This window comes from Rhyacophila brunnea, unplaced genomic scaffold, assembly GCF_057557595.1.
Source record: "Rhyacophila brunnea isolate RB1 unplaced genomic scaffold, BYU_Rbru_1.0 scaffold_3, whole genome shotgun sequence".
Lineage (NCBI taxonomy): Eukaryota > Metazoa > Arthropoda > Insecta > Trichoptera > Rhyacophilidae > Rhyacophila > Rhyacophila brunnea.
This window is the reverse complement of record NW_028232965.1, coordinates 52,565,800-52,592,685: the sequence shown is the minus strand read 5'-3', so window position 1 is coordinate 52,592,685 and position 26,886 is coordinate 52,565,800. Positions and strand designations below refer to the sequence as shown.

Here is a 26,886-nt window from a genome sequence, read left to right as displayed (position 1 = left end):
TTATCAAACCATTGATTATATTGATAGTTTGTACAACACGTTTTCTTTTCGATGGCATATCGATAACAAACATTTAAATTGCAAAAAACGTTTTAGAAAACTAACTTGTGTTGAATAATTCAGGTTCTACTGTGGTTATATTTAGTAGAGGTTTTTTAAGATTTTTTTTGGTTTTTATGAAAAATGGATGTTATCACTTGCTCAACCTATTAGGTTCACACTCGGGGTCTAAACACACATTGAAAAACATGTGAATTTTTGCCAGACCCGGGATTCGAACCCACAAGACCTGCGATACCATAAGGTTAAAGACATTTTTATTCCCAAAAATAAATTGATTTGACGTCTTATAGTCAAGTAATGATTTATGATGATATTATCGAAATATTGAAGGAATCGACCTCATTCGAAGAGCAAGGGAACAAGGCGGTGTTACTTTATTAAAAAAATGTTCAATTTCATATATATTTAATCTCACAATGGACAGTTATCAGTGAATGTGTTTGTCCACATAATCCCATCGATTTGCCTCTATGTAGCTTTAAACAGTTTCAATTCTTGATTTGTCTTGCCTTCGCTATGACAAGTAAAAAGGTCAATATGACAACACAATATAATCACTAAGGAAATCCAATAGTGAAGCTACTTAATTATAGTCATTAATCCATTGGACCCAATCGGCGCTGATGTTATAATATGCAGGACATGGTAAACAAACAATTTTAATCATATTTTGATTTTTTTAGAGTTGAAATTACTTAATAATAGATGTCTAGTCTGTCTTCTACAAGCTGGCGTGCGGTTTCCCCCCCGTTCAGCATTCAGCACTGCATTCCCTCCCATTGAAAACTTGCAACAGTCGAACGTGATGGCACAATGCTTTCCGTCCGCAAACGACTTATAGAATACAGACTCTAGCTATCATTTTATGATGTTAGTTATTTATATACAGACCGTTGTATTTTTTTTAAGAATTATTTGATTTATAAAATCTATTATTTAAATTTGTCAAAATAATGGACAGTAAAACATATATGGCCCTCCATCTTCTTAATATCTTGAAGAGTTTTATATTTTTAGTATATTATCTTTCTTTTATCATTTACTCATGGACTTTTTATGGTAGTGATCCTGAAAAATTCACCGTCTCCAATTGGTTAAGAAACTGAATGAATAGCTATAGTTCAGCGGACTATTGATTAACTAAATGTTTGTCTTATTGAGACCCAATGCCTCGCTCCTTCCTGTGAAATTGTATTTGTTGATCAATAGGGTTAAAAAAATAATTAAAGAAACAAGTTGTATAAATTTTTTAATCAACTATAACAGAAAAAAACATTTGGATTACAATAATAAATTGTATAAAAATATTAAAAACAATTAACCTTATCCATATACTGTCACCATTAAATACCATCATACCGAGTTTTATGTTATTATATTTACATTAGGGTTTACGCAGATTCATTTAGTACACAATATAATAGGTATGTAGCAATTTGATAACATCATAATGTGGGAAAATGATAAGTGATTGATTACAAAGATAATATATAAAAGTAATAAAAGGAGTGATTGATCTATTTCATAAATTTAGTTATTATTAATTGAATTCATATTTTTATGCCGAAAACAGAATGTGCCAAATTACACATTAAACGATGGATTATCTTGACAATTGTACAATAATAAAACAATGGAATCCTCACTAATCTTTTTATATCACATTGAAATCATACAATATGATGTAAGTCGTTTCAATTTTATGTAGTGACTTCAATACATGAAACAATATAGATAATGCTGATTGAATTAAAGATTTAAAAATAATATTGTTCATGAATAAATGAGTTATAAATATTTGGAATGATCCATGAATTCTTTCTACTATAATACAATAAATTATTACTCCTTGTGCTAATAACTCAGTGAATGTTATTGATATAATATTATATGGTCATGTATTCCTTTCTTCTATTCCAAAGTCTTTCATTATCTGGAGCCTAGGACGAGAGCTGTTAACAATACATTTTCTTGTAGTTTAATAATCATAAGTTTATCTCATCACTGTTAGGTCTGAATACTTAATTGTATGTCTGTTGTATTCAGCGGCGTAAGGTCGGGGTTGAGTTGTGGAGATCCGACATAAATACTGCACACTAAACTTTGTCAGTCATACTTATTTGTTTTCGTTGAATTAAATTAGTTTTCAAAATTTAATAAAACCATAATAAATGAAAAATATTCTTCTATAGATAGATTACTTTTTAACTTTTATCTATTTATGGGTTTTATCTAACACTAACACCATCTGCAATTTGTATTTTTTGTTCAATGAAAACAAAAAAATAGGTCTGACGAAGATTAGTGTTTATTATTCATGTCAGATCTACACAGCCCACTGCCGCCCTTCGCCATTGACTGTATATAAATCATTGATATATTTCAAGGTACCTGTACCTAGTCAATGTTAATTTGTTCAGTGATTACTGTTTACTAAAGAAGAACGTCAGTATATTATTTTAGGTCCTATGTTTTGAATAATTTGATCGCATCACATTTTCATCACTTGACGGTGTGGTGCATTGGTCCCGCCGTACCCGTCTTAAAACAAAAGTATATTTAACTTTTAAGAATAATTACCCGAACCTCTTAAGATTTATAATTTCATAATTGGAACCGTAAATAGGGCGGACACGATTTAAAGTTTAGAGCGCAGTTCTTCGATGCGGCTAGCGGCGGACTTCTGCAGATCGGTGAGCTTCATGGCCAGCCCCATGTTGCCCTGGACTTTGATCTTCCCCTGGAAGAAGGCCTTCTGCGGATTGAGTTTGCCGGAAATCAGCTCGACCACGTCTTCATCGCTGACAATGAACGTGACGTCCGGTTTCTCCGTTCCGTTGTAGGTGACTTTCCCCTTGCCGACTTTCGCGTTGATCACCCAGTAGCCTTCGGAACCGCCGGGACCGTTTCTCACTTTGAACCCGTATATTCCTCTGACCTTTTCTATCAAGTTGTCCTTGTCTTCTTGCATGGCCTGCTCTAATATGAGCATGTACTTGTAGGCTTGGAAACCTTCCGGGGAAGCGGCCACGGCCTGTCTCCTCGCGATGGCGGGTGTGAAGCCCTTTTTGTAGAGCGCGACCACGACGGCGCCTCCCAGACCCAGATTGTGCTGAAGACCTAATTTGGCACCGGGAACCTGAAATTGATAAAATGTACAATTGAGTCGTTGCGCTTCAATGGAATACTAGCTGCTCAGAACTACTCTTTATGGGAGCAAATGTGGTGTGGTTTAAAATATCGACGGCTTAATACACAGAGGGCCTCCTCCACTTTTGGGCAAAAAATACTTTTTCATTCTAAGTAATAGTATCCTACATTAAATTTCTACTCTTTATATTACAAGAGTATTAACTCCAAAAATGTCATTAACAATCCATGAAATAGGCCGCACAAGAAAGAGCCTAACTCCATCCGTGAATTGCATTATATGTAAAGAGAGTCAATTCCGCCATTTTGTATTGAGAAATGTTAGTATGAGGTGTGATTTGTGGGAGCAGCTCCATAAACTGTATACAACTTAAGATAAAGGCATTATTTGAAGAATACAACTTAACAATACAATACAAAAACATTAAATGTAAATTATTCTATATATTTCAAATTATATTGAAGTATAAATGGGTCATTTAATACAAGAAAGTTGGCTCCTTTGCAAAACAATAATGTTAGCGGTGACATTAACACTTTAAATGGAGTTTATGTATCGTCGGTGTTTTGTAAAAAGGGCGAATTAACCAAAATGCTACTTTACAAGAGGAGGATTTTTAACTTTTGACATTTATTTGTTTTTTACCTGTAGATGATTATAAATATCTAACAAGTTTATAATAAAGCTTAGAAAGAATACTGTCATTATAATAGGTATTATTATATAATATTTTAAAAGGCCTAATATATCACATTTGCTTTTTATTTCGTAATTTTAATTAATTTAATTTTAGTCGATTATCGTTTTTAAGTACTTTCCTGTAGAGGTAAAAATTCGCCGTTTTTACACAACAAAGCTAGTGGGGTAAATATTGTATTTTCATTAAAATGTCGATTTCGCCAAAATGGTTGATTCGCCCTTTTTACAAAACACCGACGATATACACCACCATGTCTTAAAGATGTTTATAAAATTATTTGGTTTTTAAATTTACTTGGGCTTTTATTTACTTATATTATTTTATCGCAGATATCACGAGGAAAAAAATTTAAAATTGAAATGCTATTGAAAAAAATATTTAAATTTTTTATATACCAATGTAATCACTAACATAAAAATATAACAGTTGCATTGTCAGTGTTTATTAAATTTTATTACGTTGAAGTTAGCGATCTATACAATAGTTACCGACAGAATGCATGAAGTCATTAAAACAAGTTCTATAAAGTATTATAGACCTTATAAGAAAAACGAATTAACTGCGGCTTTGTAACATCGGGTCATATAATATGTAAGTACTGTGTTTTGTTTTTTATTCAATTGGAGAATGTAGTTGTTTACAGATAAACACAATTATGAGTATAGAAAGGAAAAGGCTGTAACCCTCATTTTGTCAAAATAGGTTGTATTCGATAATAACATTGTACACGACTAAATACACATTGTGTCCAAAGGACGTACGCTGCAAATGCCGATTTATTATCTAAATTTATTTGACAATTTTAAAAAATGAAGGAAGTGAAGTAGAAAAACGAGTTAACCATAATTTTTGTTGGGTTTTCTTTAATTAACTCATTAATTATTAATATCAGACTTGACTAATCGAAAATTAAAACAATTATATTGTAGAAAAAATGTGACATATATCGGTCAGTTTCCTCGCCAGTGGCAGAAATTGTCAAAGAAATGTATGTTTATTTTAATGTAAATATTCATTTAAAACAGTAACATCAAATTAGACTTTGAGATGAAAATATTGCACATAAATTTGTTATTTTATATTCCATATTTTTCTACAGTGCGAGACATGGACCCTGACCCTGAGGGCAACCTATTGAGATGAAAATACCGCGAGTAAATTGTTTTGTTCTACTCTATATTTTTGTACGGTGAGTCACAGACCTTGAGGGCAAGGTAGCGGAAGTCAATTGATGCTTTCAAAATGTGGTGTCGGTGCCGAATGCTTCGTATTTCTTAGAAAGAGCACAGAACAAACCAGTCAATCATCCAGAGACTCTGGGGAAAGGAATGGCTCTTAATAATCTGTCTGAAACGCATTCTGCAGGTTTTTGAACATATTGTTCAGCGCGGACCGGATATCCTAAGATTGGTGATTTTTGATAGCCATTAGGTAAGGCGAAGCGGAGGAATAGCATCGGCATGCTGGAGCGACCAAGTGAACGAACTTACTGGGGGCAGCTTTCACTCTGCCCTGAGAGAAATAAGACGACGAGGGGTGGAGAGTCTCGGTCACTCAGAAGACTGAAATTCAAGGTGGTCACAATCCTCAACCATGAGGGAACGACCAATAAGAGAGATCCAATATAGTTTAATAACAATCAGGACTGGTTTCGTCCAGTAATATCAATTAACTTGTCATATCACTTAATTTGCATTGCATCACTGAAGGTTTGCCGAAGGAGTGAAAGAAGGAAAATATGTGAACCCCTGCGCTTTAAACTGAGGCGTAGTTCCTATTACTTACTGTCGCACAGTAAAATACAGGAGGACCTCGACTTTCGCACATAATTGGTTCCTGAAAAGGTGTGCGAATGTTGAATGTTCGAAAGTAGAGGGAAGTAAAAAAAAATTAAATTGTGTGTATTTTGAAATATGTATTTATCAAGTAAATATGAGATGTTTAAGAGACATGTTTAAGTGGGGTTTGCGGATGTTTCCCTTAAAAAGTTATCAAGAGTTAACTGTTTGCCACTCTTCTTTTTCTTATTTTAAATGGTAAATTATTAACTTTACAATATTGCTTAACTGCTGGCACGAAATGTAAAGTGAACCAATCTTTTAATATTAACGCAGTAAACCCAGTTTTTTTTATCTTTATTTGATTACTGGAAGCAATTCTTTATCCTTCCCTTTCAATGCCCTGGGATTTTCTGGTTGATAAATTAACATTGGCATCAATTTTAAATCACAAGCCAAGTCTCCACCAAGAAGCAATGTCAATCGGTTTTTAGAAGGTTTATGCCAAGGGGCAACTGATTCTTCCTTAGATAAGAATGTACGACTAGGCATTTTTTTCCAAAATAAACCTGTGTCATCTACATTAAATATTTGACTAGAAGAATATTCTACATCTTCAATAATTTTGGATAATGAGGAAATAAATTCTCCGCGAAAATCAGCCGATTCTCCAGTGAATTTAATATAAACCAATCGTTACTTACTTAAAAAATCGTGTTAGAATCTTCTTTTAATCTAGCCTTCCAATCTTTGTGCAAACTAAGAGCCTTCGCTTGAATAATTGAAATATTCAGAGGGACATCTTTTTGATGTTGGTCGTCGATCCATGATGACAAATATTTTTCCATTTCATCCATAACTATGCCGTGTCTTTTGGAAACAACCTTTAAAGATATATTTCCACAATTTTGAACGTATTCCTTAATTTTATTTTTATTTTTCAAAATTGAACATATCGTAGTAGACCTGTTTGTATCATACGAACGTCCGATTGAAGAAAAAGATTCACCGCAATCAGAACGTCGTGTGAAGTTTATAAGTCCTTGATTTCTCTTTGTTCGTATCAACACTGCAGTTTTTCTGTTTCTCACTCTTGTTTATAAATCTTTAGGGTGAAATATTTCAAATGAATAAAATTAGCAAAACGCACAACATAACACGCCCGCACGCGCTCCTGCGCAAGACAAAACCTATCCTAGCTAGCTCACAAGCAAAGTGACGAGTGCGAGCAGGATGCAAGTGACGCAAGAAATGCACTTGCTTGTGAGCGAGCGAGAAGGGGATATCTTAACCCCACGGCCAACGCGACGTTTTAAAAAAACGATTTTTTTTGAAATGTGCGAAATAGCGAATTGTGCGAAAGTCGAGCGTTCGTAAGTCGAGGTCCGCCTGTAGTTTAAATAATGAATACAATAAGTGCCCAAAAGAAACATATTCTTATGACGAATGGAAAATTGAGTATATTTTTCTGATGGTGAAAGATAAGTGTTAACTCATACAGTGCTGACGACACGGCTGCTGTGTCAGCATTATATATAATTAGCATGTTATTTAAATGTGATAATTAATTATTAATTAACTGGTCCGCAGTGAATGAGTCAAGTTGAAGAATGACAATAGCAGAGTGTGGTACTGCAGATCACCGCCAATTTTGATAATGGGTAGTAGACCACAGCCTTTTTGAAGTTGAGCATGCCTGGATTAGACCAATGTTATTTTATAACATTGTAATATTAAATAATCACCTGTATGACTACAGGCAGTCCATGACTTTTGTACAATTCGCTATTTCGTATATCTCTTAAAATTTAGATTTTTGTCGATAATGTAAAAACTGTAGCATGCAGTTGCTCCCCTCCCCTTTTATATTGCTATTGCTCTACTTTCATACATTCAACAATTTTACATTTTTAGGAACTAATTATGTACGTAAGTCGAGGACTGCCTGTAATATATTTACATAACATAGTGATTATGTTTTTCATATTTTTGTCGCATTTAAAAAGTATCGATAGTTTTTTTCCAATACGATACCAGGATCGATATGATGACCTCACTCTGCGCATCTATTCTATACACGCGGCTGCTATCGGTAGCTATCGAGGGTAGTTTATCATAGTTATGTATTGAGGTATTATAATTGTTACAATAAGTTAGCCGTCTTAACTGTCCATCTCGCTCTAAAAGTTAACACAGGCAAGAGGTGTTGTTAAATCATGGCTCTTTTTGGCAGTTGAGACAGTTAACTTATTTTTCTGACCATATCCGATCCTAATAGGATCATATGGGCCTCCACATAGTGAAGGTTTGTATTAACAGATTTTGTTTTTTTACGAGAAATGGATGCCAGCCATTTGCTCAACCTAGTAGGTGTAACAATATGTGTACTTGCCAGACCCAGGATTCGAACCTGGGACCCACGACGCCAAAGACCAACGCTTAAGCCGCGAGGCCATCGTGGGTGTTTAACTTATAGTAACAATTAATATGATAAACTACCCTTAATAGCCGCCGAAAGCAGCCTTGTGTATAGAATAGATGCGCTGGTCTCATTTAGTCTTTCAGCTAATATTGAAAGTATTTTGAGTGTCAAATGTGGCACTGACTTGCTGGTTAATAAAAATATAAAATAGAGATAAAAAAGATAGAAATCTTAGCTTAAAAAACATGTAGATTGTAGTGTAATGATTTGCAGCCATACCTGTCTCTTTTCAGCTTCTCCTCTCAGCTGCCAAACTATTTCAGAACACTGAGCCAAGCCTGTCGCTCCTAATGGATGCCCCTTGGATATCAGCCCTCCGCTTGGGTTTACTACGAATTTCCCACCATACGTGTTGTCGCCGGCATCGATGAAAGCGCCGGCTTTTCCTACCGGGCACAGGCCCAATGCTTCATAAGTTATAAGCTCGTTAGCAGAAAAACAATCGTGTAATTCCACCACATCGACTTGTTCGGGTCTGAGACCAGTTTTATCGAATAACTTCTTTGCAGCCATTGAAGTCATGTCGAAGCCCACCACTTTTATGTTGCTGTCGGAAAGGGACGACGAAGGATCGGTGGCCATTACCATACCCAAAATCTCAACCGCGCGGGACTTTAAACCGTGCTTTAAAACAAATTCTTCATTAGCTAATATAACAGCTGCAGCTCCGTCGCTGGTAGGGCAACATTGCAGTTTTGTAAGCGGGCCGAAGACTTTGGGCGAGTCCATTATTTGCTGGAGGGTATATTCATCTCTAAACTGGGAGTAAGGATTATTGACAGAATGTTTATGATTTTTCATTGCTATTTTGGCAAAGTGAGACGGTTGCGTTCCATATTTCTTCATGTGCTCGATGCCCGCATTGCCGAAAAGCTGTGCGGCGATGGGCGACCCGTCAATACCCGACACGTCAATCATCTTCTCTACATGTTTATCCAGCGGGTTCGTCCGGTCCATGTATTTCGACGACAGAGAACCGCGCTCCATTTTTTCAAACCCGAGGGCCAGTATACAGTCGTTGCCGGATTCTATTAACTGTTTCGCCAGAATTAGAGCAGAAGAACCGGTTGCGCAGTTATTATTTACGTTGTAAATAGGTATACCTGTCATTCCCACCTCATAAAGGCTGCGCTGTCCACAGGTCGAATCTCCGTAAACGTAGCCAACGCAAGCCTGCTTCACCGCGCTGTAAGGAATGTTAGCGTCGTTTAAAGCTTTGGTTACAGCCTCTTTAGCCATTTCGGGATAATCAAAATTCTCTCTTTTACCAGGTTTCTCAAATTTCGTCATTCCTACTCCGACTACGTAAACCTTTTTATTGGCCATGGTTAAAATTATTATTAAATAGTCTTAGAGTATTCAATACTGTCAATGAACAACGGAGTTCGACTTCACAAACTGAATTAACAAATTAATTGCGCAAACTGGAAACAAGTAATTAAGTGGACTTTAACCCGGAATAATACCGATAGAACAATAATTTTCAAGTGAACGACCCCACCATCTCAAGGAAAATACTGCTGATGTTTTGAGTTTTGACATTTCTACCAACGTAATCAAAATAATGAATGTTGCAAGCAATCAACTTTTCTGAGATGATTGATACTTCGTAATATTATTATAAATAAATTGTAGAGTGAACAAAAAAATGTGCAAATAAAACTAAAAAATCGTTTTCTACAAGTGATATATCATATTTAAGTGATATAACATTATAAAATTTGAAAACGTCTTAATAAATTTAGGCTTGTGGGAATATAATAATACTGCCAACACTCGCATCGCAATAACTGTAATAGCGGGTGATAGAACGTTTTTAAAATTATTATTAAGTTTACAAAAAAGACTTCAGACTTTAAAAAAAACCTTCTATGAAATAAAAAAGTAAGTAATAAAAGTGACTTCGCATTGCAGGTTAATTTGGAGAGAGCTTCACACTATTGTTATGACATCTAAATGCCAATTTTTAGGGTGTGTAAAACGACAATCGGTCACGATGAATAGATTCAGCGCTCGAAATGGAAAATTTTGCGAACCGTAGCGATTTCCGAAAAAAATGAACATATTTATCTAATTTTATAAAAAATAAGTGTTTGATTTTGTGAATATGACCAAACAAGCTCAGACGGTCAAAATAATTTTCCACGCGACGGAGCGATAATCTCTGGGATTTAACGAACCGCAACTACGCTCTGGTCCATTTCGATCCCTAAATAGATTAGCATGCTTCGGCATTATAATTTAACTCATTCGCTGCTGACTAGATAATGATTTTTTAATTACCACCTTTAAAATGCACGTTAATTACATCGATCGGCCGCCTGGTCATTACGCGCCAGGTGCGTCTTCAGCGTCCTAAATATTAATTGTAAAATCCTGTAAACGTGGTATAAGGGCTTGCGCAGACAGAGAGCGGTCAGGCGGTCTGCGTTCCGCGTTCTTTGTACTGTATGGACTTCATACTGTATGGGTACACAGCCGGCGGTCAGACCGCGCCGGTCAATTGGAACGCTAGCGTTCTAGAGTTCTATTCCCGGAATTACAAAGAACGCCGTACCTGCCGTCCAGTCCCGTCATAGGATTTTGAGCAGTCACACAACATAGAGCGAAACCACACGGGGGAGTGAGTACGCAACAGCGGTGCTTTCTCACTTCCACTCGCAGTCGGAATATAGCGGTCTCGCATTATGCAGCGCCTGTGTCACTACAACGTTTGTAAACAAATGGAACGCTTATTGTTGACCGCCACCTGTCTGCTGTCCCTGAACGCTAGCGGTCAATGGTCGGTTGAACGCAGAACTCCGACCGCTCTCTGTCTGCGCAAGCCCTAAAACCCAACGTTTATAACTGCAGTTGAATAAGTAATCCAAAGGAAGGAGTCCAATCTCTTTGAAGTAATCACAATAAACTAAAGAGGTTGGTCTCTTTGCAATGAATATAAAAAAATGGCAACTATTGTGTCATAAAATCGGAATACCAACTGAGCTATGATAATATTTGTGGAGTTCACCAACTTAACCATGCTCCATGCGTTTGCTATAATTTCAAATGTCATAATAGAAATAAAATATTAAAAGTCTCCTTTTATTTATAGTCCAAATTCTATGAAAATATCCTGTACTATGTGGGACGGGAATTACAGTATTGGAGCTAGATTCAATATAAACAAAGATTTGAGGGTGTCGTCCAATCTCTTTGGATATAAATGAAAATGATTTCAAACCATAGATATTTTTATGTTACCTATATGGGAAGTTTATCTTTTGACCATTAAGTGCCGGGAGGTTTTGTATGGCGGCAAGTGAGACCACGAATTTTTTAGCAAAAATAACCCTTTTTTTTTTTTAAATAGGTATATTGAAATAGAACCTTGATTCAGGCTGTGTTACCAGCACAGGGTGTCTGATCAATCAATCATACAGGTCATCATCTTTCATTCACCCTCATGAATCATCCATAAACTGTGTAACAAGTGCTGCGAACAGGGTGACCCAAAACAAACTAGTGCGTGAGTGTATGACCCACTATAGTGCGCGCCAGCCCTCAAATCATCATAATAGTCAGTGCCTCATATTTTTGTTCATCACCCCCTTCCCCTATATCCGGAATTCCCAGCATCACCTTCCAATAATACAGTCCACTTGCAAAATGCTCAACCAGTTTGTTTTAGAATTTCGAATGATTCAGCCAATTAAATCGGTTACACTAGACTAGAGCATTGATGAGCTATCTTCTCTCCACGAGAATCAAATTAATCACCAAAAACATTTTGGGGGCCGCATTTATTTACATAACTAGCGGGTGTTTCTATTAATCTATTTCTGTCCAATATATCTATGACGACTACTTCACTTCCACATATTATTATCTGTGACTGCCAATCTTTGTTTCCCAATTTGAATTTTCTACGACTGGTTAAAAAATGATTCAAAAGCCATCAATTTTACCTGAATCAAAATATTAATTGTAACATTTCTGATTAGATACTGAAACATCCTAAATATGAAATAAGTGAATGAATTACATACAATACAATGAATATGTACTGATAGTTGCAAACTGAACCGCAAAAAGTTCTTGCAGTCAAAATCATTCAACACTATATAATACCGGTATTGATAGTTTCTTTCAATATATCCCTGGTAGTGGTGGCACCAGTTCAAAGTTGGAGAAAAAAGTGAATACTACCATATTCATTCGCAAATAGAACCAGTGACGTCTCATGGGAGTGGGCAGGTTATGTATTGCACAGGGGACAGCGAATGGAGGAACGAATACAAATATTACAACTATTGAGAGTTGTGGCGGTTTTCTATGAAATAGACATCCTAGTTGGAAAAATTATCGAAGAATGAAAATCCTCACAGCATAATAATTATTGTAATGGCGTATTATCATACATTTTTACAAGGGTGCTTCCAAACCTGTCAATGACACAGACCTCCACGTACCTAAAGCCACCGGTGTTTGAGTAGGTTTCATGGAAATACTCTAATATTTAGTAGCTGGTATGTAAGCAGGTATAGTAATCAAATTTGCAGACAATTTGTAACTTAAAATGAAAGGGTAATTCCAAGTCTGTTTAAAGGCAGCACTTTACTTAGGGACGTCACTGAGCAGACCTAATATATTATTATGTGTATCGGCTGGAGTAGTTTATAGGCCATCCATGGACTGAATCCGTATGCGGTTTCGAACGGTGTGCTATATTAAGCGTATCTTTTCTGGTCATGGAAATATATTTCCACAAAGTATATTATAAGCATCTGATCGTATCCGTTTATACCATACACTTACACATTTAGTGAATATATATTTTCATGAACAAAAATCATAAGTTCAGTTATGGTACACGGATCTAAACCGCATACGGTTTCAGTCCATGGATGGCCTCTTACTCTATGACATGGGGTTTTAGACAGACATCAGAAGGTAAGTGATGGTAAGCTAAATACAAGGACAGAAAGTAATGAAGCAAAATTAATAATGAATAAATGGGAGAGAAACAGTGTACAGGTGGTTCTCTACTTTCAGACATTCTACTTTCGTAAAATTTAGATTTTGTCAATAATCGTGCATTAGGATCATAGACTAATGTTAGGACGCTTGCCAATGTGTTGTGTTTTGTAACGGACAAAAACAAATTAAGGACTCAACTTTTTATGATTATTAAGCATTCTGAAAGCGGTAAATCTTTTGCTTCATTCGGCCAATCGTATGACTTTATCTATCGATAAACAAGATAACTAAAACTCGCAGTTGATAACACAGCTCACTGCAGAAAAGACTCACTGAGTTAACATTGTAAAATTAGTCAAGTCACAGAATTCAATCAATAAACATCAATCAGGACAGTCCCGATTAATTCCGACTCCATTATTGCAATAACCAAACAACTACAAATTGGTGACCCCTAAATAAAAAGCTATAACTCTCCCGGTCTACAATATTTTCAATTGTGGAAATATATTAAAAAACATGGAATTTCAACTTTCAAATTTAAATTGAAGTATTCGTTACATAATATTTAATTCACTGGAGAAGCTAAAAATGAAATTATTTCCTCATTGTCCTAAATATTTTGACGTACACTTTCTGATGTTTTTTATATTGCTATAATTTCATACATTTAAAACTCAAGGACCGCTTGTATAATAATTGAAAAAATGTCATGTTTGTGAGATATTTTTTTTTATTGCTGTTAAAACCTTTTATAAATTGTTTTCTTTTTTTTATAGAAAAACAGAATGTAAATCAACATGTATTATATTTTTCAAAATTAAAGTTTCTCAGAAACTCTTAAGGCACGTAATCATGATTTGGCACAATTTTAAAAATCAGTTTTGGGAGCTTTTTTGTACCATTCTACAATGGCAGGAATGGCAAGGAATTTCTCCTTCAGTGCCTTCAGATTAGGATGGTTTGCAGTGATGTCTTGCTGGCAGATGAAATTCAAATAATCAGAGATTCCAACAAAGAAGAAGTCGGCGAGTGTCAACTGAAAACAAAAAAACATGAATGTTTTATACAAAAGAAATACTTAGGTTAGTATTAGATGCATTTTTTCTGGAAATTTATTAAAAGTATATCACAAAGACTTGTATTTAGTAAGTATATCATTATGATTCCAAGAGATGGAAATGTATGGTACAATATATAAAATTATTTAAAACAATCAACAGTGGCTAGTATGAGTGTGAAGTACGTGTATACACACTCGTTTTTTATGGCCGACTATACACTCTTGTGCTTGCCAAACATAATTTTTTACATTATTTACATTTGTATACAGAATAATTATTACAAATATTAATCAACGAAAATGAATGCGACTGGGTACTTATTATTTATGAATTATGATAAATGATTTCTATATTATACCTTTCCGAGGGCGAAATAGCCATTGTTAGCTGCAACAAAGCCGTCAAACTTCTTTAAGTAAAATGGAATAACTTCGGCTTGTATGACGGCCATTTTTGTTTTCTTCACTTCTTCATTTGCCTCGTAGTGAACAGCTCCAACCTCTGTAACATTGTTAAAAGTGAACATTATAAATTTGTCCAATATCTCCTGTCAAATAATTTGTAGGGAAAATCATTTCATTCCTTGATTGAAACTTGTCGGTATTCATTCATCAAGTAAACACATGTTTGTGTTAGTGGTTTATACAGTAAAATTACGTTTAGTTTTTATTCTATCTCCAGATTAAAGAAATTGGTTTATTCAACTCAATAATAATCTTTGAAAGGAGCAACAGACATTATAGTCCAATAGTTTTATTGATCGGCAACGTTTAAATGAGATAATTTTTTGGAAAGACAACTTTGTTATAAATAATACAGAATTAATGTTCTCACTTTGTCTGAAATCGTTGATGGTGTCAACCATGATATCAATTTCGAGGGCTTCGAGATCGTTGTTGCCAGCAATGCCAACCTGTTTGGCCAAGTATCGGCCGATGGCCAGACTCTGATGCAGAACTTTGCCGTCAATCTCAAGAACAGGCATCTGACCCATAGGCATAGCTAGAAAAAATATATTGTTGGTTTATATGAACATCAATGCTGTAGATAGAAAACTTTTAAATTTAATTTTACATCTGATTTCAAAACAACATATTAACAATTATTGGATAAATTTGCAATTGCAGTCCAAGTCAGTGATGAATAAAAAAAAAAAAAAAACTTATGAAAGACAATAGAAAATTCAATTAGGTACCAAATTTAAGTTTAAAGTAAGAGTTTTTCACTGTTAATTCTTGAAGGAATGACATTGTCGGTGGTATTATCCACAATTACATTTAAAACTAAAGAGTTTACATTAAGAAGAGAGAGCCTAACTCGTTGATAGCGATTTTAGAATATTTTGAGTATTCTTGAATAATTGGTTATTTAGAATTATACAGGGACAATACTGTTGGCAATACTGAATACATTGTGAATAAAATGCAAACGGTGTCTTTCTATTGTTGCTTTTGTTTTGGTTACTTGCTAAGGTATTTTTATGTCCGTGTGATTCTCAAAAATAAATCTCAATGCACAATAGTGTAAACTTTACAACAAATGAGCCTGCAATGTGAAATGACTTTTCACCCATTAGCCTTAGTACTCCTTTTTCAGCTTCAATTTCAATGACTCCATCTCGATGAAGGAAGGTTTTTTTTAAACATTTTCAATTAAAATTAATTCAAAACATAAATAGTAAGGTATGTACTTACATTCTTTGTGTTTGGGCCATTCCTCGCTGGGAATGCGCCTGTCTTCAAAATCTATGTTGCCATAAGAAAGCAGCAAGCGAATAGGTTCAGCAAGAGCTTTGATGGGGAAATATGACAATCTGTATTTAGGAGCCATTGCTTGTCTTGAGATTTAGACCTAGAATAAACAAAAACAAACATATATATTTGATAAATGATGCCAACATTGATTTCTTAGTCTTAGAAAGTTTATTTCATGGTGCCAAAACATCTCAACTCAATCTGGCTAAATGTCATCCGGTGAATTTACAGTGACTTGGTGGTCAAATGAGGTTAGCAGATACACTGGGTGCATTTATGGGGGTTTATAAACCTTTTGGACGAAATAGATATTATTATGATCATCCTCCATTACTGTGTTGTGCAGTGGCGAAGGGTGGAGGTAAACTGTGGAGATCCGACATAAATAGTGTACACTAAACTTTGACAGTCATACTTATTATTGTCTTCATTGAACTAAGAATACAAATTTCGGATGATGCTTGTTAGTTCTTAAAAATCATAAACCAAAGCAAAGGAAATATTCTTTTATCTTGTCTATCCAGATGAGAAGTGACAAACATGTTGTGTCATTACCAATTTACTTAAGCATGCACAGATTTTTTTGTGTTTTGTGAAGGCCAACTAAATCATATAAATTAAGTTGACACATTGCCAGTGGCGAAGGGTGAAGGTAGGCTGTTATGATCCGCCCTAAATAATACGCACTAAACTTTGTCAGTCATACGTATTAGTTTTCACTGAACTCAGGCTACAATTGACAGAAGGTGTTGGTTAGTTTTTAAAATTCAATTAAACCCTGCGAAAACCAAGCCATAATAAATAATAGTCAAAAAATACTCGTCTATCTGTAAAATATCTAAAATTTGCCATTAAATCATATATTATTGTGGATATTTTATAGATAGAATAATATTTTTTATCTATTATTGTTTGGTTTAGGCTAGGGTTAGTGAATTCAAACAAATTAACCAACAACGTGTATAATATGTATTCCTAACTCAACTAAAACGAATAAGTATGATTGAAAAAGTGTGGATAATTTTGTCGGATCGCCCAAAGTATACCAAAACTATTATGATTTGGTTTAGACAGGGTTTACTTGATTTTTGAAAACTAACCAGCACCATCAGTAAATTGTAGTCTTAGTTCAATGAAAAAAAATACGTATGACTAACCAAGTTTAATGTGCACTATTTATGTCAGATCTTAACAGCCTACCTCCACCCTTCGCCACTGCACATTGCGGTGTCGGGTTTATAATATATTATGCGACCCAGCTAAGCCAACTAATATTCCACATTGTGATAATTGTGAAAGCAAAGAACCTTGATTATAAATACTGGTAAAAAATAATCAATGGCAAACTGAATTTAATTAGGATTCGAATTATTATGCCAGCTTTACACTTTCACTTCCTTTGGAATACGGGAGCAAAAGGGTAGCACTCCAGCTCCGTTACCTTGAGAAAAGTCTCACCAGTTTTGCCAACTGTCAATCACAAAAATATGCCAGATAAGGTTAGAAAATAAGCTACGTCTCAGAAAAAAGCCTGATTTTTTTAAAATTGAAAAAATGTCTAGAAATTAGTATTTTTAAAAAAATGTCATAATTTATTATTAATGACATAGTTTTACAAAAACAGAGATTAAAAAAGAATTTAATATTTTACAGCTAATAAAACAAGTCATAATTATATCTGTCTGCAACGGACTGCAACATGGCATAGCACACACACTGACGCACACACATACTCTCTCTCTCTCTTTCTGTTTTCCAAAGGTATGCACAGCACAGAGGTATATACTCTCTGTCTGTGCATTGAACACATTGAACGTATTGATAGTAATGCCAACAGGTGGCACTACCACTCGGTACTTGTTTTTTTAGTAAGATATAAGGTAGGTATATAAAAGACCAACATGTTGATTTTCAAGCAAATCGGTATAACATTCTAACTTTATTATGAAAAATTTTAATCTATTTGCGGTGTCAAAAAATGCTAGATTTAAAGCCATACGCTAGATTCGAATTTTGCAAGCTAGACGCCTATTCGAAAATGCTAGATCTGGCAAGAAAAACGTCAAGTTGGCAACGCTGAGTCTCACTGAGAATACATGGATGTCATTAAAAGTAATGAGCCGAGAGTAATGTGAATTTGTCAGCTGAAAAACCGTATATAGTTTTATAATAAAGTACACAAAGCTCTTAATTCTCCATGAAATAGACAGGTGACATAATGATATTATTATGCAACATGGTAAATATTACTCTAGATAAGAAAATTAATGTTTCAACAATCGGTGGACAATTATTTACACAAGTGTTTTTTATAAGCTTATCCCCCTTGATAACATATTATAACATGGTACTGCATGTACTCTGAGTTATTTTTCAAGAGACAAACAATGATTATTACATTTTTTTGTGGAGGCACACTGATAAGATGATAAAATTATATAATTACAGAACTCATTATGTAACAATGATATGATTGGATGTTATTTAAACGTTAACTGAAATACTTCAATTATTCATGGCAACTAAAATTTAAAATTATGTTATTGTTTTTGTCTTCTTTTTTTATCATATTATTTTTTGAAACATCTTTGTTTTATAGGACAGTCAAGGGTGAAAGGTAAGACCTAACCTACTGTAATTACAAGCAATTCCAATAATTTATAGGGTAACACGTTTCCATTGATTCATTGCTCCAAAATAACACACCATAAACAAGGCAGTTAGTTATCTACAATAATTGTTAGCATAGTTAACACGTCTTGCTTGATTCCCAATGCATCCGATTAGAAACAAGTAAGACATGTTAACTGTGCTATTCAACGACATTTGACAGCTGCTGTGTTAGAGAAAACATCACGCCTGACAGTTAACTTTCCGGGATAATTAACTGTCTGAATATGACAAAATATATATTTATCACTTTTATTGATATTTCGGAGTCAAGTGATAGAATAGGCAGGATAATTAATGCTAATGGGGTGTACTAAAATTTGATTCCATGGAGGTTTGCTTTTAAGTAAATAGTGATGTTCTCCCATCCGAGGTTGAAATGAATCGGAGTGGATGAGAATGAAGCTCCGGTTCGTGAAATCTTTGAGATCATTGCAGTTTCGTGGAAAATTATAAATTGCTTCTAGTTTGTGAGTTTACATTACGTCATACTCTTTCTGACAGTTGAATACGATAAGCACGGTAGATAAATAACATTTTTTTTTCAATATTTTCGGAAAATTATTGACCGCTCCGGTTTATAAATTCCATTTTGAGCGCTGTCTCCCATGCAATATAGTATCTTTTTAGTTCTCTTCTTCCATCTTTCATATTACGTATCTGACTAACTAAGAACTCGGCAGAATATTTTCGTTTTGTCTCATTCTCAACTCAACGCGAGCATTCTTTAAATTGGTCTATTGAATTAGGATCCACAGCGTGCCGATACTAACTATCCAAAATATATACAATCGTCAATGTCATGGACTTGACTTGTGCGTTTCAATTAAATTAAGTGTCATTCTAGTTCAAGGATAGAGTATTTCACAAACAAATCAATGAAGGCAGGGTTGCGAAATAGTCTTCTATGTGAATGATTCTAAGTCACACATTCTGGAAATATTCAATGCTTAGGATTGCAGCCGACTGTCGTAACATCTAGCACTCGGGGCTGTGTATTTTGAATGGATGAGATATTTCTGATGTGATGATGTACATTTGTTAGAAAGCCCACGGGATGCGTCGTGGCAAGATGTGGAAATCGCCAGGGGTTAATGAGGCATCGCTCAAAGGGCACAAAAATAAGGATGTCCTGCAATGTCTGTTAGTATCTAGTAATGAAATGTATGCTTGTCGTTACCCCAAAAAGTTGCATGTTTTTTTCTTTACATTTCTATCTGGAAACTGACCGCGAAGAGTCAATTGCGGGATAATTCAGATAAATAAAATAGTAGTCAAAGAAATATATCAATCAAAGCATAAAACGAAGTGTGAAGTCATCCTGCGCATCTATTTATTCTACACACAAGACTGCTATCGGCAGCTATTGAGGGTAGTTTTTCAAATTTTTGTATCGAAGTATTAGCACTTATTGTAACAATTACAATAAGTTAGTTGTAATTGTTACAATAAGTGCTACCTAACTTCGCCCGGTTTTTTAACAGAAAGTCGTTTTGCCACCAAAATATCCACCAATATGAAGTTTTATAGACCTTATGTAATGCACAATGATAGTGTTTATTTTTATTTATATTGAAGTAACACCCTTTTCATACTAAATAATACAATAAATCACTATTTTTTATATAGACGAAGTTACGGCACGATTCCCTAACTTCGCCCAATGTGTTTTAGTAGGTCCAGTACGAAATTATTGTCTATGGATACTCACGAAATCTATGAAAAAATGACGTTAAGCAAATTTAGGTCTTATGCTAGAGACAATTTGACATATTTTAAAGAAATATCTACGTTGGCGAAGATAGGAATTACTTCAATGACAGTTTCATTTTTATGTATTGATTTAGATAGTAAATTTTTAATAAAGGAAATATGAGAAAAATTGTTAACTGGTGAATCAAAGTGATGAATAGTTTTTAGTCTAAAAACCATAAAAATAAAAAAAAAAACACATCTATTTAAAAAAAAAAGCATTTTTTTTGACAACCCTCAAGTCATGAGAAGTGTAGGAACATGTAGTTCACAAAACATAGCCTGACATTGCATACTCAAAAAATTGATGTTTTATTATAAATATCGGAAATCTCTCGTTACATTTGGCAAGCAGACTATATCACTATATTATATAAAAAATATGAAGAACCTACCTCTACAAGAGTCGTAGAAATAAGCAAAAGTTCAGAGGTATTCCGAAAAAATCTCTTCAAACCGGACTCGAAAAAACGGTACTAACACAAACACGGCGAAAATAATGGCGGTTTGAAAATTTTGTGGTGACAGGACTAATATTATCTTTAAAATCGCCTTAGTGGCTTAAAATGGTGCGATAGTAAAAACATGAGTTTCTGGTGTTTAATTGATTTAGGTGAAGTTAGGGACACTTGGCGAAGTAAGGGGGTTTTACGGTATGTTTTAACAGCATCACTCTTGGCTATGCTAAACTTTAGAGCGAGATAAGACAGTTTTGATGACCAACTTATTGTAACAATTATAATACTTTGATACAAACATATGAAAAACTACCCACGATAGCTGCCGATAGCAGTCTTGTGTATAGAATAGATGTGCTGTTGATATAACTATTGATGTATTTGGTAATTTAATTCATTCAATGATAATTTATTGGTGAGGTATAAGGTGTCTTCAAGCCTGTCAGGGCCTCAGTGTACCTAAAACTGTTGCTATCTACTTCAGCATCTTAATTTATTCTAGAATATCTAGAACCATCATATTTTAGCTGCGATTTTATCATAGATTTAATATAACTCAGATAGAGTCATGTATCATTTGTCCTGCCCAATCTCGTGTCTTAACAGTGACAGTGCTGGACATATGCGCCCGGCATGCTAAATCATTCCTCAAATAATATTGTCTGTCCTACCCGCTTGGATTTTATGATGCTATTAAAAACTTTGGCGGGTTCTCTAGTTTCAAAGATTGCAGTCATAATATAACAGATGGTAATTTAATTAAAAAATAATGAAAACCAGATGTTGAAGTGGGTGTTACCATATAATCAAATGTGTAGGTAGAAGGATTATACTTTTTTTTAATGGATAATAATATTATCCATATTATGTATTTCAGTAGGTATCTACCTACTGCAATAATAAAATAATTGAAAACTTACATAATTAATACAAACAATCCTAAATAAAGAAATATCTACCTAACTATAAGATAAAACAAAAAGTTTTGAGATAATAATAATAATATGTAACATTCTAAATTTATTGAAGTATGGTAGATAATCAACAATGACAAGGGCATTTTTAATGTTTCGAACAACAAAAAAAACTGGTATTAAAATACAACCCGCAACAGTTGATCGGTCGAATGTTCGTACCAACTAGAACTACCAACATGAAGATAATAATTTAATTTATGCCCGACATTAAATTTAATTGGCGAGGTTCAAGGACATTTGAAAAAGTCATGTATCGAACTATTGTAACGCTGTTTATAAAAAACAGAATACCATTGCAATATTATGCGATAAAATCTCAAGAGTCAAGATATTCATTATGTTAATTTTAAAAGGGAAACATTTCCGAATTAGTTGTACTTCCTGAATTATTAGTACCTAGGTATTAAATTTTGACAAACCAAAGCAATCAGTCTTTCGAATTGTATTAGGTAGTCAGGTATTATATTGGTAATTACAGTAGTAAGTGTTTCTTTAATAAGCTATCAACATTACATGAATATTATATTTTAAAGACTCACCGTTTTACCAAACTTCTGAAGGGGGAGTGACGCTGGCGGACGTCGCTTTGCCGGCTTTTATAAAAGTTGAAAGTTTAATTTAAAAGTGTTGCCAACGTTTTAATATTATTTATACTTTATAATATTTACGAAAACTCAGGAAATTATTAGGTATGTTATTTACTTTTATAAAATACATATTTCTACGAAAATAATGAAAGGAGTTTTACCTACCAATAAAACTCTTATTATTCATGTTGACTTTGAAGTCCTTGAGATAGGGTTTGCTCTTTCTTCTTCGCGTGAGGATATATTCTACTAATTTATTTTCCCTTTTCTTGTCATTGGTCGTTCCTGTTTTTATTTACTGGTCATACCCGCGCGTAAATTTTTTATGTATGTAATTTGGGATTCTTTTGTCTTCATTATGATATGACTCAAGGAACCAGGTAGAAGTTACCTGGACTTCAAAGTCAACATGAATAATAAGAGTTTTATTGGTAGGTAAAACTCCTTTCATTATTCGAATTTGACTTTGAAGTCCTTGAGATATCTGTTTGTTATCACCTGGTGTTGGGTATGCCAAATTCCTGTAGGTGACAATGATTCATTGACGAGGTAAAAGACCATCGTGACTTTCCATGTATATGGTTGAATAGAGAAGTTAATGGGTTCTTTTCCCCTTCTGATGGTGGTGTATCCATCGTTCTCTGGTAGTTGTCGTGAAATGTTGACTCACTACGCCAGATACCTCTCTTTAAGATTATCATTGGGTATATGTACAGTTTAAGGAAGTCACCACTGAGCGGACACTGCCTGGTGGTTCTTGTACCCCTGCTTCCAACAGTACTGACCTTATCCAATTCCCTATAACTGTCCTGGTGGCTGGTTTTGGTGATCCTCTTGAAGATATAAATAATTCCGAAATATCCCTACCTTCCCTCTCCTAGGGTTTGACATGCAGACGAGTTTCCGTAACCAGAATAATACTGGGTCGATGTTTTGACACGTGGAAGCGCTTAGCTTCCATTCCGATTGACGATGCTTGGCGGTATTTGTATTTGCGCCAAACATTGGCCATACAATTATGTAGTCACGTTTTTCCACCAATCCATTGTCTACTATTAGTAGTGTGAGGCCATGAACCCTTCGTCCCGATGCGAGAAGCAGCCGAGTAGGTAGCTGTCCTGCGAGAGGTTTCGAATAGGTTGTACTCCACCGGTGTTGTTTTCCTAAGATGATCTACCACTCGTCCTGGATCCCAAACCGGTGGTTTGACGGGTTTCGTTTTATGTACCGAAATTGCCTGTAACATATTGTGTTGTACTACCACGTTGATGCTGATATCTACAATGATAATCGGTTTGCAAAAAGTGGTTATGGCTGACTTATGCACCAGGATGGTGTTGTACGACAAACCCTCTTTGTTGTGCATGTTGCCTAGGTATCTGGCCAATTCCATTCGTTGAGGGCTATTATGATCCATTAGGTTCTTGTTACTCATGTCATTGTCTTCCATTTGTTCCAAGCTGGTTTGTAAGTTTTTAGAGTCGAAGGCCGCCATCTGAAAGTAAGGAGTGCCCTTTCTTCCACCATTCAATTTGATGTTATTTCCACCCCACCCGAAATTAGCCATAGTTAAAGGAACAGGTCCTGGGTCCTTGGAGGTGGACGGTTGGTCTCCATACCTACTAGTGTCGTATGTAGGTGCGGCATTGTATAAGGAGGTACTATCGCCCTTTTTCGTAAGTCCACTCCCCAAAAGCATTATTTCCAGCGCGGTGCCACTAGTAAGTACTTCCCTTTTTCTGAGTTCAGGTGCGCTAGGACTCGTGAAATAAAGTTTGGTGGGGGAAATATTCACGCCAATCTGAAATCATACACTCGGCTGAAGGCGTCGTGAAACAGCGCGCCATTGTCTGTAACGTCTCGTGACACATACGATGCAATGACATGTGCTGTTTCGCTTGCGAATAAATCCACCTCGGGAACAGAAACAGGGGGGTGGTTGCGGTGTTGATGAGGTGCCATTCGGGAATGAGTTGTCTGCGGGAGAGATGATCTGCCACGCAGTTGTGTATAATGTAGTAAACATGATGTTGGCTAGACTGGTAAATACTAGTGTCTGTCGGCATAGGTTTAGGAGGGTGACAGATTTTGTGCCGCCCTCGTTGTTGATGTATGGCACCACTGTTTTGTTGTCTGTCTGCAGAAGCAGATCTGATCCTATGATTGATTGTACCTGAGATTGAATTGCAAACATTTCCTTCCTGTTGGAATGCCATGCCATGGTAACTGGTCGTGTTCCCACGTACCTGATAGGTGGTGTTCATTCAGTTGGGCTCCCTAGCCTGTGTCAGCTGCGTCTGTCATCAGGAAGTGATTGATGTGTGTCAACTCTGAGGAGCCTATCACCTGGAGCCACCACATGATGTCCTGTTAGGCCTATGGTGGGATTGTCGTCTATTGGCGAGAATGGGACCTCGACAATATTAATGACTGGAGCTTTGTAGCCGTCGGCAATGCAACCTTCCTCGTGGAGGTAGGATGCGAAGTTAAGTCGCCCCAGAAGGGATTGAACATGTGTCTGCCTGAGGGACCAACTGCCTTTTTGTACCCGCGTTGTGTCAAATCTGAGGATCCTTTCGCCTAGGGCCACCACATGATGTCCTGTTGGGCCTGTGGTAGAATTGTCATCAATTAGCGAGGATGGGACCTCGGCCATATTGATGACTGGAGCGTTGTAGCCGTCGGCAATACAACCTTCCTCGTGGAGGTAGGATGTGAAGTTGAGTCGCCCCAGAAGGGATTGGATATGTGCCTGTCTGAGGGACCAACTGCCTTTTTGTACCTGCGTTATGTCAACTCTGAGGATCCTATCGCCTAGAGCCACCACGTGATGTCCCGTTGGGCCTGTGGTGGGATTGTCATCAATTGGCGAGGATGGGACCTCGGCCATATTGATGACTGGAGCGTTGTAGCCGTCGGCAATGCAACCTTCCTCGTGGAGGTAGGATGTGAAGTTGAGTCGCCCCAGAAGGGATTGGATATGTGCCTGTCTGAGGGACCAACTGCCTTTCTGTACCTGCATTAGCAGATGGTGACGGAGTGCTACACAATTCTCCGGCGACAGGAACCTCCGCTTGGTGTGTGTGTCCTACGTGATGTCCAGGGACCCTCATTGTTGGCTTGGGTTCAGACAGGATCTTTTAATATTTATTAACCACCCTAAAGACTGTAGGAAGGTTATCCTGTATTCCACCTGAACCGAGACTGTTTCTCGTATTGGTTGGCTACTAAGAAGTCGTCTAGGTAAGTGAATATTCTCAGCCATTCTTTCGTAGGCGTTCGGCGACCCAATTGGTCAGGGATGCCAACATAATCGGAGCGGTTGGCAGCACGAACGGGAGTCACGTGAATTGTTGGAGCTCCCCTTGATAGGCTAGTCGAACAAATCGACGATGTTGAGAAGCCATTGGTACCTGGAGGGACGCCTGGCTTAGATCTATTATTACTAGCCAGTCTTCTGTTTGTAAGACGGCTGCAACCTCGTAATGGTGAATTAGTTTGAATGGCTTTGGCTGTAGGAACGCATTCAAACGCTTTCGGTTGAAAACAGGGCATAGAGCCCCGTCTTTTTTCTTGATCAGAAACAGGGTTGAGAGAAAAACTGGGGGTTTACCCGCTTCTTCTAGAGCCCCTGAGTTCTTTAAGTCCTCGATCTCGAGAGTGACCTCTGCTGATTGTTGCGTTTTAAAATCTTTCCGTAAAAGTAAAGAAGGACTTACCAATAGTGGTATCCGCACAAAAGGTATGCGGGCTACGGCTATTATTTTTTACCAATGTTGGGGGGGGCGGGGTACACTACGCCATCCAGACTCCCCGAAAGTCTCTTAGGCGGTCCCCAATGTTATTGGTCGTCCAGATGCGGTCACCTTCGCTTAGAGTACGGATCTCTGGTGGAGCCCGTACCTCCGATGGAGAACTCCCTTCCCACAGGACGTCGCCCCTTGGGAGTACCCCGGCCATAATTTGAGTTCGAGGGCCTTCCGGGACTTTAAGCTCGGAGGAATCCTTGATAGTGCCTCCCGAGTGAAGGTATCCTTCCGGTAAGGATCTGAGTCATGTTCTCGCAAATTTTATTATGTGTTGTCCCCAAAACCCGATTTTTTGGTACAGGCTCATCGCTGTTATGATTTTTTGAGGATTGGTTGCCCAATCCACTAACCCTTGCATACGCTTTCAGAAGCTCTCCTGATGGGAAAACATCGCATTCTGGAGGGCCGCGATGGTCCTCTTCGTCAGATGGTTAGCTGATGACGAGTGGTCGCACCGACACAACTTGTCATTTAGACCTAACTCTACGACCGTAGGGGCAAGAATTGTTTTTTGGGCGTTGTGCCACTCCTTGCTGGTCCCCCTGCTGAAATAAGGTACGTAACGAGGATACCTCAAACATTAGCATCTTAATCGACGCTCGTACTGCTTCGCCGTCTGTTGTCCATTGCTTTTAGAATATCCTCCTCACGGTAATTCAGATGTTGCGCCATAATCACTGAT

The 26,886-nt window shown here is 36.4% G+C and overlaps 2 protein-coding genes across 6 annotated transcripts; both read right to left on the bottom strand.

Annotated features, from left to right (window-relative positions):
* Window positions 1-1,294: 1,294 nt before the first annotated feature.
* On the bottom strand, window positions 1,295-9,704 carry ScpX (Sterol carrier protein X-related thiolase). Its single transcript, XM_085952211.1, has 2 exons — window positions 8,394-9,704; window positions 1,295-3,202 (listed from the first exon to the last, which is right to left on the bottom strand). Exons 1-2 carry the CDS (start codon window positions 9,498-9,500, stop codon window positions 2,702-2,704), a joined length of 1,608 nt encoding a protein of 535 aa, XP_085808337.1. The 5' UTR covers window positions 9,501-9,704; the 3' UTR covers window positions 1,295-2,701.
* A 4,144-nt stretch (window positions 9,705-13,848) lies between these two features.
* On the bottom strand, window positions 13,849-22,378 carry LOC147068532 (glutathione S-transferase-like). Of its 5 annotated transcripts, none has more exons than XM_085952778.1 (6): window positions 17,994-22,378; window positions 17,853-17,932; window positions 15,892-16,048; window positions 15,032-15,199; window positions 14,556-14,698; window positions 13,849-14,172 (listed from the first exon to the last, which is right to left on the bottom strand). In XM_085952778.1, the coding sequence occupies exons 3-6, from the start codon at window positions 16,025-16,027 to the stop codon at window positions 14,005-14,007; spliced, it is 615 nt and encodes a 204-aa protein (XP_085808904.1). In that variant the 5' UTR covers window positions 16,028-16,048; window positions 17,853-17,932; window positions 17,994-22,378; the 3' UTR covers window positions 13,849-14,004. The 5 variants fall into 5 exon arrangements, with proteins under 5 accessions (XP_085808904.1, XP_085808902.1, XP_085808903.1 ...); XM_085952776.1 differs by having other exon boundaries at window positions 17,853-21,062; window positions 21,149-22,378; XM_085952777.1 differs by having other exon boundaries at window positions 17,853-21,296; window positions 21,843-22,378.
* Between the last annotated feature and the right edge of the window lie 4,508 nt (window positions 22,379-26,886).